Genomic DNA, 12,984 nt, shown 5'->3' with positions numbered 1-12,984 from the left:
CCCACAGCAGGGGAAGGCAGTCCCCAGGTTGGTGTGCTGCGATCTCCTCCCCAAAAAGGAGAGTGAGATGCCAAAATGCCAGATCTGCGGAGTCCCATGTCCTGCGTTCCAGGGCCCAGGGGATGTGGATACTGAGAAAGAGCCCAGGCACCCTCATGGGGGGAGCAAACAGCACTCTGAGAAATAAAAGGGCATTTTTGTCTCTAAAACCTGTTTTCCCAAGCTTTCTAACGTAGTATATCTGGGTTTGCATTTTTGATTTTTTGATTACTGTCCAAATAAGATGGTTTAGATAATTGGGGAGAAACTATATATACACACATAAATATTGCTGATTATTCACGTCAGCAAGCAGGTCAAGCTCTCTGATGCATCTCAGATCAGCAGGTAAAGGAGTTCATGTCTTCCAGAGCCCTGCTAACACTGCTTTACAGGTCTCTAGAAAAATCCCAGCATCTCCCTAACCTGTGCCTAATGAGATATTCTACAGCTCCAACATGAAACCAAGACTAATGAGGAGGCAAACATTTTCCCTTTGTACAGTCCTTTCCCTTCCAGGAACAAGAGCCAAAACAACACATCTCCGCTGCAAAGCCACGTCTTTTTTGAAAGGTAATCACTTTGAAAACACACTCCTAATGACTTGCTTTCTTCTCCTCCAAAAAGGCTATGACTGAGCCATGATTTGAGGCGTGATTGAGCCATTATGATCTGATTTTTACATGGTGCATGGCCACTGCTCTGCCCTGTGTGCAGTGGGAGTTTGCTGCTCCAGATGCTGCGCGCACCACAGACAGAAGACAAATGGCAAGGACGTGTCTCGGGAGCACATCTCAGCGTAGGGCTACAAACAGGCACTCTTGAAGTAAAAAACCTTCCAAGGTACCAAAAGCCTTCCTTACGTCACTGGCTTTGGGACCGCTCTGACTGCAGGGGCCTACCTCCTGGTTAGTGATATCCCCAAGGGCTTCTTCCCTTGGAGTGGTTTAAGAAGCATTTGGACTGTGCACTTAGACACATGCTCTGAATTTTGGGTAGACCTGTGTGGTGCCAGGAGCTGGACTCGATGATCCTTGTGGGCCCCTTCCAATTCGGGACATTCTATGATTCTGTGGTCTTGCCTGCAGCAATGTCTGGCTCTACCGAGAGATCACCTGCCCAAGACAGTGTGCTGCCCTGCCCAAAGGCACTGCTGAACACCACAACATGTCTCTGCACCTCGGTGCTGGACATACCCGAACAGGGAATGAATGAGACTTCACTGCCAGCACTTCTTGTATCAAGCGAGATCAGCACTGTGGTTGTCAGCTCCCGCTGGGCTGGCTGTGCACTTGCACAGAAACACCCGGAGCGAACAGTGCCGATGCTCTCTCTCGCACTGAAACAAAACATCACAGACAACAACACCAGGCCTGCTCACACGCCAGCAGACAGACATGTTAGGTATGTGCAGGCCATCCTGGCGATGCAGGGATGTGCAGGCTTCAGCACTGCTGGTCCTGACACCTCCGCCCTGACCAATGTGATGCCCCAAAACTTGGGCCAGAGGATGGCAGCGACAGCCCCCACTGCAGAGGGGAGGGAGGTACTGACTTTCCACACGAGCACTTGCCCTACCTTGTTGAGGGTGTTCAGAGCAGCCTGGGCAGCCTCCAGGGCAGGCTCAGCTTTGGCCAGGTCCTCTTCACAGTCCTTCTGTTTCTGCTCAACCTCTTGGGTGATGAGCGCCACTTTCTGCTCCTCCTCATCAGCGACTGCCTTCTCCCTGCTCACTTTCTCCGTCTCCATGCCCACCACATGGATCAGCTTGTCAGCATCATCGTTCTTCTGCTTCAGCTCCGCTTCTTGGGCTGCCAACTTGGCCTTCAGGTCATCCACCTGGAGAAAAGACGTGTACACGAATGCTCAGAGTCTTGCTCCCCACCCTGCTCAGCAGCATGGGCTCACACTCGACTGGGGCTGAGCAATAGCCAACAGCACTGAGGGCCCATGTATAAAGCGAGCAATGCCCTGGGCACACAGAAAAGCAGTACTTCTAGCCATCAGCAGGATATTGCAGCTCTCCGTTGCTCCAGGTTGCTCAGATAAGGGGCAGTGAGAAGCGTGCATGGTGCACACACTGCAGCAGCCTGCAAGCAATGAGGAACCCAGTAAGGAAGAAAGCAGCACCGGCAGGATGAGCTGCTAAGGATGCTGACTGAGACTAGCTCATTGCCTCTGCTTGGCAACAGGACAGAGGTACAAGGACAAAGCAAACACTGCTTTTAGCAGGATCCCCTGAGGCAAGTGGAAGCCTTCAGGTTAGGTGTGCCTGAAATTATTTTTGCACAACACAGGAGCTCCACCAGATACTTGCAGCAAGCTGTTCTCATTATCAAGCCAAACACACACAGTCTTCACACATCTTTCAACACAAGATCTGATGTTACGTTGCATACCCCATAGAGGAGGCATTCCTTTGCAATGTTTTGCAATGAGATAACACATGCTACGATCCATTCACGTTTTCTTTTCTCAACCTCGACACCAGCGAACAGAGCAAGCAGTGTTTGCTGCGTGCTGGATTTGAGGAGCCGCGCACCAGGAGCCAGCGCTCCCCAAGCCCCCTGCTCACCCCACGGGCACCCTGCCCTGCACTCACCAAGTGGCTGCTCGCACCCTGCAGGGCAGCTGCCCCCTCCAGAGATGGCTGAAGTGCCTGCACAACGGGGATGCTCGCAATGGCTCTCATTTAAGGACAGAAGCTTTCTCTCTAAAACCAACTGTTTTCTCTCCAAAAGCAACTGTTTCAATGATTTTACAAAGCCTCTGTGCAGGCTGCGGAGTCTTTCACTGTCCTGCGGTTGAGCTCATAAAGGATTGTTTATAGCTCTTGGGTATGTCTTTACCATGTAAAAGCACTACAAGGAAAGTCAGACACTTGCTTTTGTTGATAATTCCATTTTTATGTAAGACGAGAGAGAACAATTCAACAGCCACATAAACTGAGGCTATTGACATTCATCATCAGCTTCAAGTCGAGAGCGGTTTCTCAGGAATCTCATTGTGCTCCTGCACTGCACACTGCATTTCCATCTCCTGCTGCCCAGTGCTACAATGCTGTTTTAACCAGCACAAAGATGCGCCTGTAAATCCAAATGGCTCCAGGCTCGCAGGAGCACGTAATCCCTTCAGTCAGCAAACAGAGAGCAACCCCTTGTGCAGCTCTAAGTCTTCTGAGATGGCAGGAAATTGAAGCGGGAGGCTTTGCTGATTGTAGATCTGGCTTGTGACCTTCTGCCCCAAATCAGTCATCACATGCGGAATGCACATACAAACGGCAGCTCTATGGGTTTACACGACCAGGACAAGACAAACAAGGGATTAAAACCCACTAGCTCCCAACAGCTCTACAAAAGGAACAGATGTAAACTCAGCCCCCAGTGCAGCCTGTGAGAACAGGCTGACAAAACCTGCTTTCAGCCAAGCACGTATGTTGGGATTAAAAAAGAGCAGGAAATTCAGTTAGGGCTCCGCCTGAAAGAAATCCTAATGTCTGGACGCACAGAAGTGTGTGCTACAGAGAAGGCACCTGCCCAGCTGGTTTGGGTTACATGTTAAATTCCCAGCAGAACAGTGCTGGTTGGAGCTGTGACATGGACCTGGGGCTCTGCTGAACCATTAGAGCTCACCACATCTAGGGGATGTTTGGTGACCTGAAGCCTTCCTTACCTACAGCAGGATTTGGGAATGTGTTAATTTTTTTTATTTTTTTTTTTTTTTTTCTTTTACCAGTGAGGCTAAAGCTCAAATGCAGTTGAGCAGGGACAATTTGAATGTTTGTGCAGTGGATAGAAAAACATCAGCAATACCTAAATAATCAAACTCACTGTCCTCAGTAGGTTCCTGGGGGGTAGTGCCAGGAACGCAAACTGATGACCTTACTCCTCCAGTTTCACCCCGTCAGCACAGCAGACAAGTTTCACTTCAAACTATACTTAAGCAAACACAGTCTGTCACATCCATTTTTCCCTTTCTGCACATCCTACTGCCCACAAGTGGGCACTCTGCTGGGAGACCTCCTGCCGTTGCCTTTGGGAAGGCACAGGCACAGCAGAAGCCATAAATGCACTCCTGTCGCTGGCATGTGGAGCCATCCCCAGCAGTGCTCTGCTAGGAACAGAGGCGCGAAAAGTTCTCCTCTGTCTACAGAGCTCCCAGTAACAGAAGGTACCAAACTTCCCACCTCTCACACCAAGAAGGACCTTCCATCCAAAAAGCTCTTGTACATAGAGCTTTTTTTTTTTTTTTTTGGGGGGGGGGGGTGTTGTTTGTTTGCGACAGAAAGCCCAGAAGCCTGTCATATTTCCAGCTATTAAACTAGGTTTCCAAAACCCAGAGGTGGCCAAGCCTGACCATCACTAACATCAACTATCTAAAGATGTGCAGAAAACCTTCCCAGCATAGCTCCCATCTTCTGCCCTCTCACAGCCCAGAACTTCACCAGCAGTCACACAGCCTCGCTTCTTGCACTGACAACCCCATACCCCTAGTCCACTCCCTCCAAAAAATACAGAAATGTTATAAACCATTCAGATTTGGAGCAGGTCAGCCACAATCCTTTGAGCATATTTCTAGGTTGTTCTTCTCTGGTCATGCTGGAGTCAGCTCCGTGGTGCTCCTGCTTGGGGCTACCAGCAAAGCCCAGAAGGGAACAACGTGATGCACAAAACAGCACAATACAAACGGAGAACAGCACGGAAAATATTATCACGTCACTCAGTACCTCTTCTTTGGAACTGGTGCTCAGATGGAGAGGATGAAGACTGATGGAGACAAACAAGAGGTTTGTCACCAGGATAAAAGAGCCATTCTGGAGACTGAAGCCAAGAATCCCTATTCATCTGGTCTCAGCGCAAAGGAAACAGTAAATACTCAATGGGATGGGAAGGCTGAAAATCAGAAACCCATCAGTCTGTGAGACAGAGCCCAGGAAGGCACTAAAAGGCACAGGGGCAAGGGGGCACATGGCCGGGGCATCTGACATGGCCATAGGCATGTACAACGGGGCCTCTGGGGCCACAGGGAGAGAAGCAGCTCCACACAGAGGGGCAGGAAGAGACTATTTTATGTCCTGAACAGGAGCACAGGGCTGGGCATTCACACCTCTTCAAAGGCACAGGCCCTTACATCTAACAGTGGAGCAACCATACTTTATGAATAAAAACTCATACACGTTGCAGAAGATTCATTGCCACATCCAGGGGAGGTGAGACAAACACCACCAACTTTTCCAGTGTCTACCACCCCTGGTGAAAGCAGAAGATTCCTTTTGAGTAACACATGGCTGGTAAGCAGGAGAAAGCAAGAATTACAAGAGAGTAACAGTACAAAGGGAGATGAAGGTGGCATGGAAAATGACATCAGACGATCATCCCAAAGCAAGGAGAGACCACTAGTACCCTCCTTCCCATAGGCAGCATCAGGATAATAACCAGATCAAGGTGTGAGCAGACAGATCCAGCATGTGCCTTAGCACACAGACTACCATCACCGGCCAGAAAAGGTCAGTATTCAGCCTCAAACTGTGGTAAGAAATGTGAAAAACCTGCGAGCAGCTTCCTGAGTCCTGGACAGTTGCTGATAAGCAATTAGTAATGTGAGGTAGAAAGGGGAAGAACAAAGCAAATGAGATATTCAAGGGTAATGTACTGTGACTCCAACAGGGAAGGAAGAAGTACTTGCCTACCACCAGGACAGAATAAGAGGAATTATTAAAGAACAGAAAACCTGGAGGGCAGACTCCCAGGAGATTCATTTTATCTGATTGTCCCTGCCTTGTTTCAAGAACACAAAATACATCACAGAGGTCAGCAATTAATTGATAGAGCAAGCAAGACTTGAATCTGGAATCCAGATTTGCAATATTAACTGAAGTCATTCTCAAAATTACTCAGCAATGGGCTCTGAGCAGAGCATTGACCTCTTCAGAGTGAACACCACTAAAAAACAAATGACTCATCACGTAAACCTTCCCAAGTCTTATGTCCTAATAACTGGAAGCCATCTTCTGCTTTTCTGCATACTGAGAAGGACAGCCACTATCTTCAGGGAAAGATGGTTAGGCTAACAAGCTAATGAAAAACATTTCCTTTGAAGAAAAGTTGGTCAAAAGAAGAAGACCAAATGTCAAAAGGAAAAAAATGGAACTGGGGGGAAAAGAGGAAAAGGAAGAGGAGAGGTTATTCTGAAACTAGAATGGCTAAGTCAAAAAGTGTCCTGCAGCTATTTGCACGTGTCCCCATGCCGAGGCCACACTGAACAGTCTATAAAAATACAAACAACTCATAACTAGCTCCTCACTGGCACCCAAGCACTGGGAGCCTGGGGAACGCTGACAAGGGGACTGCTAGTCCTCCGGCCTGAGGCACAACCAGGTCACACCCAGATATCAAAACCCTCCTTCACTGCTTGGAAAACACAAACCCACAGCTTACCGCTTCCAAGCACCACCAGCACACCTGAGCACCAAGCCCAACCATGTCCATGTTTGAATGCTAAAATTCAGACACTTAAATCCACATTCAAGACCAAACTTTCTGGTAAGATTTCCAATAACATTAAATATCCACGCTCTGGTTTCAAATCAACAGCAGTTTTGACTGTCACGCAGATCTGATAATTTAGGTGTTTAATTTTAGGCCCCCAGTGCTAATTTTAGATACAAATTTGACATATTTGTCCTGACTGCTCTGCATCTTAATCAACTTCACAAGCTGCCTTTCTCCTACCAGACATGAACTTTATGTTCTTTTACCATTTTTGCAACAGCAAAACCTCCAAGAGAGAGAAGCCCCACAGGTGCTGTGGCTTCCCGTCTCACCCCCCATCCACCACTGCTCAGCGCCTGTGTTGTGACTTGTCAGGAAACCCTTGCCAATGCAACGTCCCCGTGAAGGTAAGCCTGAAGAACACAGGAAGGTCCCCATATTCAGCCAACACTGCTGAGCCTTGTTCCCTCTCAAAAGGCCAGGATCCTATCAGGTGCTCTCAACAGAGAACAGACAGAACCCATCTTGCCCACCACTGCGCTATCATCAAAAACAGCAGCACCACACACGGCAGTGCAATTATTTGCCTCCAAGGGTAAGGTAGATGAAAGGTCTGCTTTGCAGGGAGGGCACGTGCTTTCAGCTCGGGCTGGCTTCACTAGATACAATGGGAGGTCTCCACTAATTAATGTTCAACCTCAGCTGCATTCTTTCAAAGGAGGTACTAAAACCTGCAAAGGGGACATGAAACATGCCTGCTGCCCTCCTGTGTCCTCAAAGACATGCCCTGCACCATGAAGAAAGCAACTGTTTGATGTGAGATACGGGCTATGGGAGTCGAGAGGTACTAATAAAGCCCCTACATCGATCTCCAGTAAGGCACCTATCCTGTTAAGCGTGACAGACTTGATTTATGCCACCAGAGCACATATGAAAGAAGTCAAACCTGCTAGTCCTTCATTCACACCAACCTCTGCATTTCTTTGAAGCAGCTTCAGGAGAGGCCCATTTGCCACAGTAGGAGCTTGTAAGTGAACATTTATAAGAGTTAATAGAATATGAAATGAAGAGAAAATGGGAGTTTAGCAACAGATGTAGACAGCAAAGCTCTGAAAGGCTGTTTGAGTCACTGAAGAGAGGTTGTGAAATACTCAGAACAACATCTAGTCGTTACCACAGAAGCGTGCCAGTGATGCTTTCAGCAGGGGATTTCAGGACGGCTAATCTACATTTCAGACATGCACTGGCTTTCCTTCAAGACAGATAACATAACACAAGGGAAAATGAATATTAGCTTTATTTTAAAAGGATGCTTTATTTAATATAAAATACAGGAATCTTACCAAAGTTATTTAGATTTCTTGGATGGAACTCCAAAAATAAATGATCTTCCTGTATTTTACAAGCTATTTTGTCACTGCAGCTGAAACACAACCATTTAAAGAAGATGTATGCATCCAGCTGTATCCCTGCCTCGTTTTATTTTCTGTGATCTTTTATTTAAGATTAGCACCACCCAAGTAGCAGATATGACACATACATCTCTTCCCTTCTTTCCCGTACAGGACAGAACTTCTCCTCCAGGAATCCAGTTCAAGCCAGTCGAGAGCCAGATCTAGCACAAATTTTACATGCTGTACAGCTTCAGCCTGTAAAGCTCTCCTTTGAACCAAACAAGGAAAACCAGCAGTGTTTAATCCCAAAGGGTTTTCTCACCTGGGCAGATGTGCTGTTGAGCTTCTCCAGGCCATTCTCCAGTCGCTCCATTTTTGCTGTTAAATCCCTGCCCTTTTTCAGTAGCAAATTCTGATAGAGCTTGATTTGCTCAAGGAATGACTTGGGAGTGGTGTAGTTATATCGCCGTTCATTGCTCAGATATAATCGGGATATCTCATTGACAGTCGTGTGGACATAGGCCATGAATTTGCTTATTGAATCTTTCACTGAAGCCTGAAAGTAAGATGAGAAGACAAGGAGAAAATATTTTACACAGAACAACTGTACATAGTGCAGACCTGTGCCGTATATAAAGGAATTTATTAGCATTTTATACTGCTGCAGAAAAATCCAGGGCATAACAGATCTGAGTTGATCCCTTTTCATTTGTTATCTCTAAAATAACTTCAGCTACTCATTTACTTTATACCTCTTTTTGTATCTTTTTATCTCTTACTTTATCTTATACCAAGCAATTTTTCTAGCATTCAACTCTACAAAATAACATCCTTTTAAGTAGAAATTTGGGCTTTTCTTCTGTATAAATGGGTAAAGTGCACATATAAAAAGAAACACTGTAGACTTTATTCTTCCAAAGTTCTGTCCCAAAAAACTAAACAAACAGAATTGCATCTCCATTAGTCCAGTAGCAGGTTCTCATCAATAAGAACTTGACATCTTTTTGCCCTTGAGAATTACAGACTCTCGGATACCCATGTGGAGAGAAAAGCATTTGTTCCCTGGAATAATCGGAAGCATTGGGTTATTTTCTGCACTGATTTGTAAGCTGCCTTTCTTGCTAGCAAGGCAATCATTTCACTGACAATACCATCAGTGTATAAATACACGTGAGCTTGGTGGATGTGGCCCTGCTTCTGCTAAGGTCCATGCTACTCTCTGAAACACCTGGCCCATATTTCACAAACTTTGTTCAATTAAATTTAACATAGTATGATGCTGCCAGCAATTCCTCTACAAAGTCATCCAGATGTCCTGGATAAGAGCCTGTGGGCAAGGAAGGCAAGCAGAGCATCCTTTGCAATACTCTCCTCATCTTACAGTGCACCGCCTGCACTGAACGGAGGGATGCGGCCACACCCGGCAGCCACCAGCACCGCACAGCCACGCCAATGCTTGCACCCTGCAGAGGAGCTCAAAGCCAGGCATGGCACGGGCACCTCTGGTTGAGGGCCAGGCGAGATGCTCACCTCCACAGCCTCTGTCTCGCGCAGGAAGCGGAGGCTGACAGACTCGAGGGCCTCCTGCGGCCACTCCTGGAACCAGTCTATCGCCGTGCAGCTCACGATGGCGGGGAACCTCCTGCTGCGCACTCGCAGCTTGCTGCCGACGGGCGAAAAACACAGCGCGACCTGAGGAGCCCGGAGAAGGGAGAAGCTGAGAAGGCACGGCTGGGAGCAGAGGCCCGGCTCCAGGCACACAGCCCAGCCTGGGCTCCTCCAACCACGTCCAAAGGGAGACCTTACGCCAACACCTAAGGGTACAGTAACCTCGATCCTTGAGCCCTTGCACTTTATGCCAGCGAGCCTGGCCTGGAAAAGGCATAGCCTAGCAGTAAACACATTTTTTGTTCTCTGCAATAAAAACAAGCAGTGGCATTAAGCGCTGCTATGGTCAAAAGCAGCAGCCTGGCACACTTCCAAGGCTGCAGCCAGGGTTTCGTATAACCACTCTTCACCACCACAGCAGTGACACAAAGCTTCGCCCAGCAGGGAACAAGCATCCAGACTGAATTGGTGCAACAAGGAATTAAAGTGAATGGATCTAAATTCTCCTGGCAGGACCACGGTTTTGAGGCAGGTCTGCATGGATCATTTCCCCCACAGCCAGCTCTGAAAAGGGCTAATGTGGCTCAAACTCAAAGTCTGTTTTTATCAGGTTTATTTCTTTATTTATTTACCTTTTACTTTTTTTTTTTTTTTTAATAGGGAAAACTCAAAGTGGAATGGAAGTAAAACCATTTGGGAATGTGTTTTCCCTGCTCATTGCATTTCCACGCAGCAGGCCTTTTGTTTTCCAGCCTTTTTTTTTCAGCCCAACGGCTGCTAAAAGTTTCTGTGTTGCAGTAAACTGCAGAGCCTTGGGGTCTCTGCAAAATGTCTTTTTCATTACTCTGGGGCTTGGCCAAGGGCCTGTTCCCTCCTCTACTCAGTACCCGCCCAGCCCTGCGCTTTTTTCGGTCCTCTCAGTGTTCTGCATCCTTCCCTCTTCCACCTGCCTCTCCCTGCAGACTGGTCCTTCCTTCCCCTGCTGCCTTGATCCCAGGAAGGCACCACCTCTCCCTTTTCCAGAGGCAGCATCCTCATCTAGGGTGTGAAGTTAGGACAAGGCAACTTGCCTTTCCTCTCTGCTGCCCACCACCAGCTTTAACAGCAAAATAAGTCACAAGGACCAAAATCTGCCGCCACCATCCATCACGAGCCTTTTCCTGTAAGCCCCCTTTTGTTGGATTTATGAGCTCTGCTAAATAGGCACAAATAAGAACATGGGCAGGTTTACACCACACAGTGAAGTAGCAATATCTGAGCAAAAGCCAGTGTAGGAAGCAACATAACTCACTCAGTGAATCACCCCGCTCCAGCTCGTCAGCCCTGGCTGGTACCTGCACAGCCTCGTGAGTGCCATGGGGCAGGCTGCCATTGACTTGGACATCTCTATAAGGTAGCACCACCTTCAACATGAGTCAAAACTACTTTTTAAGAAGCTATGAAAGCCAGCCTGTAACACGACCACTTTCACTTCCATCTCAGAAGGTGCAGCTGGACTCAGAAGTGCTGCTCCTCTGACAGAGTCACTGCGTGCTCCCACACAGGGGACACTCATGTAGAAAACCTTCCTACACCTTCAAGCATAAGCCTCAGGCACCTCTGTGTGGCTCTCTGAGGGCCAGGCAAGCTTCAGGAAGATACCCATGCACAAAAGCCCTCTTCTGCACCTGCACTGCTCTCCCAAGACACTGAGGCAAAAGGTTTACTGGTGCTAATGCTCCATCAGGCCAAGTCCCACTGCTGTGCTGCTCCCTGAGGATCAGCACACCCTGGGCCAGCAACGGTTCAATCAGCTTTCTGCACAGTGCATGATGCCGTCATGAAATGGTGGAGACAATAAACAGCACTTCCCATCCATCTGCTCTAAATGCCATTAAGGAGAAGGGCAGACAAGGAAAACAGATCAGCCTAAAGGAAATCACATCCGCACTGTCCTTCCAGTGTACCAGCTGCATGAAAGCTGAGGAAGGACTCTGTGTCAGGGGGTGTAGTGATAGGACAAGGGGAAATGTCTTTAAACTAAAAGAGAGTAGGTTTAGATTAGACATAACGGAAACAATCTTTACTGTGAGGGTGGTGAGGCCCTGTCCCAGGCTACCCAGAGAAGCTGTGGGTGCCCCATCCCTGGAGGTGTTCAAGGCCAGGCTGGATGGGGCCTGGAGCAACCTGGTCTGGTAGGAGGTGGGTTTGGAACTAGATGATCCTTAAGGTCCGTTCTATGAACCATTCTCTGATTCTGAGAAAAGTCTCAAAACTGTCTTAGGATATTTGGACATATATATAAGGCCTTTATAAGGCTGGGAATATGGGCTGCAATCGAAGAAATCCTGCATGCATGTCATGCCCACTCAGTTCCCAGAGCCCTGGTTTTAAGATAATGTTTTTTAAATTATTCTGGGTATGGATTGTCAACAACTTGAAGATGGATCCCCTGTGCAACTTATCCAAGCAGCAAGACTCAGTCCTGATGCACCCCAGCTGAATCCCCAGTGCATTGCTTTGAAAACGGAAAGGCTGGTTCTGCTCAGCTCTTGAAGGAGAAAACTTGCAACTCCCATAGCGCTGTCTAAAGCCCAAAAAGCGATGACTACAGACAGCGATTTTTATGCTTCAGTACTTGCTGAGAGAATCACAACACAAACAGGCAGAAAAGCCTTTAGGCTGCAGGCTGATGTCCCTACAACATAGCCCAAAGGATTGCCAGCCCATGCCCCTGCACAGAGGTCGATGGCAAGGATCCAAAGTCCCCCAGCCACTGTCTCACCTTCAGCTGTCGTCGAACACGCTCTATAAAGAACTTCCAGCAAGTGTCCCTGGAGTCCACCAGGCCCTGGCCTTTGACTTCATTCCTCACACTATTGATGATGTTTTCAACTTCATCGTCTGGGAAGAGGTCGGGGATTTCACCTAGGAGAAGAGGGCACGGTTTGGTTTGCTGGCCTGGATTTTGCTGCAGTCTTAGGGCAAAGTGGAACGGGTGCCTCCCTTCCCACAGAAAAGCCATCGCAACAGGGACCCATGAGCCCCAGCAGCATGAAGGTGGCACAGAAGATCATTCTGCTAAAAAATAAATGCTTGTGAGAGCCAACTTTCTTATAAAAGCCCAGGGTAAGCAACCATAGAATAGAGTCAAACTATAGAAAGCTTTTTTTTTTTTTTTTTCTGATTTACAGTGCTAATTTGATTACAGAAAAATCAAATACCTAATATGCTTTATGTGATAATGAAATCATTTTAGTTTTGCAAATGAATTTGATACGTGTACAGTTTCTGCAGCCATTCAATACCATTTCCATAGCTTTCAAATAAGTCCCAGGGTAGTAAAACTTTCTAAAAGATGAACTTGTAGAAGTTTTTGAAAGATTTCTAAAAGTTAACTGTTATACAACTGATTGCCAAAAACATGCCCAACCAAGTTTTTTATTTTTGTATTTATTTTATTTTATTTTTCC

At 47.3% G+C, this 12,984-nt stretch overlaps 1 protein-coding gene across 1 annotated transcript in view; it reads right to left on the bottom strand.

Annotated features, from left to right (window-relative positions):
* Positions 1 to 12,984, bottom strand: part of DNAH9 (dynein axonemal heavy chain 9) — a 193,979-nt gene that overhangs the window by 98,814 nt on the left and 82,181 nt on the right. The window contains exons 45-48 of the mRNA XM_035561934.2: positions 12,297 to 12,439; positions 9,455 to 9,616; positions 8,247 to 8,480; positions 1,618 to 1,878 (exon numbers count right to left, since the gene is read on the bottom strand). Of these exons, the coding sequence (XP_035417827.1) occupies positions 1,618 to 1,878; positions 8,247 to 8,480; positions 9,455 to 9,616; positions 12,297 to 12,439 (800 nt within the window). The remainder of the gene's footprint in view (positions 1 to 1,617; positions 1,879 to 8,246; positions 8,481 to 9,454; positions 9,617 to 12,296; positions 12,440 to 12,984) is intronic.

This window comes from Cygnus atratus, chromosome 18 (genome assembly GCF_013377495.2).
Source record: "Cygnus atratus isolate AKBS03 ecotype Queensland, Australia chromosome 18, CAtr_DNAZoo_HiC_assembly, whole genome shotgun sequence".
Classification (NCBI taxonomy): Eukaryota; Metazoa; Chordata; class Aves; order Anseriformes; family Anatidae; genus Cygnus; species Cygnus atratus.
This window is presented reverse-complemented; position numbering and strand designations above follow the sequence as displayed.